This window comes from Netta rufina (genome assembly GCF_964035555.1).
Source record: "Netta rufina genome assembly, chromosome: 13".
In the NCBI taxonomy this organism is placed as follows: domain Eukaryota; kingdom Metazoa; phylum Chordata; class Aves; order Anseriformes; family Anatidae; genus Netta; species Netta rufina.
In genome coordinates, this window is record NC_140136.1 from 15,508,029 (window position 1) to 15,511,443 (window position 3,415).

Sequence of the window (3,415 nt, forward strand, 5' to 3'; positions counted from 1 at the left end):
CAGGCAATCTGTTAGGACCTGACCCGGGTCCACTCAGATCAATAGGAAAAGTGCGAGAAGAAAGAAGCGCTCGGCTCGCTTACCGCGGCGGCCGGAGCAGGAGGGACCCCGCGGCACCCCCGGCCGCCCCCCCGATGCCTGCCGGAGCCCGCGGCCGCCGCTGAAAGTGCGGCCGGGCGGCGAGGGCGAGCGCCGCGGCTCCCCGCTCCGCTGCTCCTTTCTCCCCTTTCTCTCCCTTTTTCCTTTCTTCCCCCCCCCCTTCCTTCCCCCCCCTCCTCCCCCTGCCCCCGCTGCCCCCCGCCATGGCTTTCCCGCAGCTGGGCTACCAGTACATCAGGCCCATTTACCCCGCCGAGCGCCCGGGGAGCGGCGGCGGCGGCGGCTCCCGGGGCGGCGCGGAGCTGGCCCCGTCCGGGCCCCTCTCCAACGTGCTCTCCTCCATGTACGGCTCGCCCTACGCCGCCGCCGCCGCCGCCCAGGGCTACGGAGCCTTCCTGCCCTACGCCGCCGAGCTGCCCATCTTCCCCCAGCTGGTAAGAAGCCCCCCCGGGGGCGTGGGGAGGGGGGTCCCCGGGGTGCCGGGAGGGTGGAAAGGGGAGCGCCGGGGATGCGCCCCGAGAAAATTCCGCGCTTAGGGTTTGACGGCTGCGGGGGGCTCCGGAGGGACCGCAGACAGCCGGGGGGGCCGCCGAGGGGGTGCCGAGCGGGGTGTCCCGTCCCCCCCCCCCCAAAAAAAAAAAACCCAAACCCCAAACCCCGACCCCGAGGTACGGAGGGAGCGGGGCCGATCCGGCGCGGTGCGGAGCGTGGGCGCCGCCTGAGCCCGGCCGCCCCTTCCCGTGTCGCTGCAGGGCGCCCAGTACGAGCTGAAGGAGAGCCCGGGGGTGCAGCACGCCGCCTTCCCCCCCCACCACCCCGCCTTCTACCCCTACGGACAGTACCAGTTCGGGGACCCGTCGAGGCCCAAGAACGCCACCCGGGAGAGCACCAGCACCCTCAAGGCCTGGCTCAACGAGCACCGCAAGAACCCCTACCCCACCAAGGGCGAGAAGATCATGCTGGCCATCATCACCAAGATGACCCTCACCCAGGTCTCCACCTGGTTCGCCAACGCGCGGCGGAGGCTGAAGAAGGAGAACAAGATGACCTGGGCCCCCCGCAGCAGGACCGACGAGGAGGGCAACTCCTACGGCAGCGACCACGAGGGGGAAGAGGACAAGAGGGAGGACGAGGAGGAGATCGACCTGGAGAACATCGACACCGAGAACATCGAGAGCACCAAGGACGAGCTGGAGGACGAGCTGCAGGACGCCGACCTCCTGCACTCCGACTCCAAGACGGACTCGGAGGGCTCCGAGGGCTTCGAGGACCTGCCCGCCCCCGAGGAGCGCTACCTCGAGGCCGCCGACGGGGAGCCGCACCGCCTCCGCCACCACCACCTCCGCCACCACCACCACCACCACCATCACCACCACCACCACAAGTGCGATCTCCCCGCCGCCCCCCCGCCGCCCGCGGGCCTGGAGCCCCTGCAGCCTCCCCTCCGGCCTCCCCTGCAGCCTCCGCCGCGCCTCCACTCGCCCCCATCCTCCGCCTCGTCCTCCGCCGCCTCCTCCCCGACGGACGGCGCTTTGGCCGGCACCGTGCCCAAGCCCAAAATCTGGTCCCTGGCCGAGACGGCCACCAGCCCGGACAACCCCCGCAAGTCCCCCGGGGGGGGCTCCCCGCCGGCCGCCGCCCCCCAGCCGCTGCCGCTGCCCCCCCCGCCGCCCCCGCCGCACAGACTCGTCCCCTCCTGCCCCTTGGGCAAATTCCCCAACTGGACCAACCGCGCCTTCCCGAGCCACCACCACCACCACCACCACCACCCGCCCCCGGCCCCGCACCCCCTGGCCTTACTGAACACTCCCCACCTGCTGGGGCTGGGGGCCGCCCCCGCCGCCCCCCCGGGCGCCGCCGCTTTCCCGCGAGCCGCGGACCAGGCGCAGAGCGCGGAGCCCCCCGGAGCAGGTGACCGCTGAGCGGGGACGCGCGGGGGACGCGCGGGGACGCGCGGATGCGGAGCGGATGCGGAGCGGGGGCTGCGCGGAGCGGGCGAAGGGCGCCGGCCGTCGGGGGGCTCCGCGGGGCTGCGGGGGGGGCTCCGCGGCGGCCCCGCGGGGGCTTCGCGGCGGCCCGGGGCCGGCCCCGAGGTTTGCTCGCGGCTCGGAGTGTATTTTTTCATTTTTTGCCCCCCCCCCCCCCCCGCTTTTGACGGTCGGAGCTCTGTCGGGTTCGCGAGGCGCTGCGGTGCGAGCTGGAGGCTAGTGGCTGAACGCAGGGCTGGAGGGAGGGGGGGATAAATCGGGGGCTAAAAAGGAACGCTTTTTTTTTTTTTTTCTTCTCTTTTTAGATCGATCTAGTGCCTTGGAAGTAGAGAAAAAGTTAATAAAGACAGCTTTCCAGCCAGTGCAGAGGCGGTAAGAGATTGCTTCCTCAGTCTCCTAAGGATATATGGAGGGAGTTGTAAATGGTTAGCCCGGGTCTCCGCTTCTTTGGTGCCCTTTCAGGGCGGCTTCTTGTTCTTCCCCCGAGTGCGCGGTGGGTTGTTCTGATTTTTCCCCTTTTCCCCCTTTTTTTCTTTTTCTTTTCCGCTGTTCCTTCGGGCCTCTGCGGCTCCCCGGCGCGGAGCGGAGCCGCGCTGGGTTCGCGCAGCGCCGGCCGGGCACGGAGGGAGCGCGGCGAGAGGCGGCCGGGGAGCGAAGCTCGGCCCGGGGGGCACAATAAGGCAGGGAAACGGCAGGTCCGAGAGGAGAGCAGGGAAGGGACAATTTCGAGAGAAACGCAGGGAAACGGCAACGCCGAGAGCCGGCAGGAAAACTTCAGGGCTGAGCCCCGCTGGCCGCAGCTCGGCGCAGCGCTCGCCGAAGCCCATCGCGCTTCTCGGGAAGCCCCACGGGGGTTCAGAGCCAGCTCCTTTTGCCGTGCCCCCCCCTAAAACTTTTCACATTTAGCAATCTATTTTTTAAAATAGCCTCAACGACAAAACTAGAGCTACTCACCTTTAAAAACAGCGTGGCAGCCCAGCCTCTCTCGCAGTATTAAATATCTTTTTTTTTTTTCTGTGTCATTTTGTTTTTCCAGGCCCCAGAACCAGCTCGATGCCGCTATGGTTCTATCGGCGTTGTCATCATCATAGTTAATTTTTTATTGTGGTTGTAATGATTGTAAAAAGAAATCTCTGTATAGTTACGACTTGTAAGCATGTCCGTATATTAAAACTAAAAGGGAAAGAAAAAAAAAAAACGCAAAAAATCCCAACCCCGCTTCTGTACTATCATCGGGATTAGCTGAGTTTGTGAGGTTTTTTGGAAGTCCGGTGAGAACTAGGTGTTTCCATTTTTTTTTTCGTTCGTTTGTTTTTGTACATACGGTT

The 3,415-nt window shown here is 65.9% G+C and overlaps 1 protein-coding gene across 1 annotated transcript; it reads left to right on the top strand.

Annotated features, from left to right (window-relative positions):
• Positions 1 to 302: 302 nt before the first annotated feature.
• On the top strand, positions 303 to 3,178 carry IRX3 (iroquois homeobox 3; the record flags this gene model as incomplete). The annotated part of the gene is made up of 4 exons (XM_084294765.1): positions 303 to 533; positions 852 to 2,010; positions 2,393 to 2,459; positions 3,124 to 3,178. 4 exons carry the CDS (start codon positions 303 to 305, stop codon positions 3,176 to 3,178), a joined length of 1,512 nt encoding a protein of 503 aa, XP_084150891.1.
• Between the last annotated feature and the right edge of the window lie 237 nt (positions 3,179 to 3,415).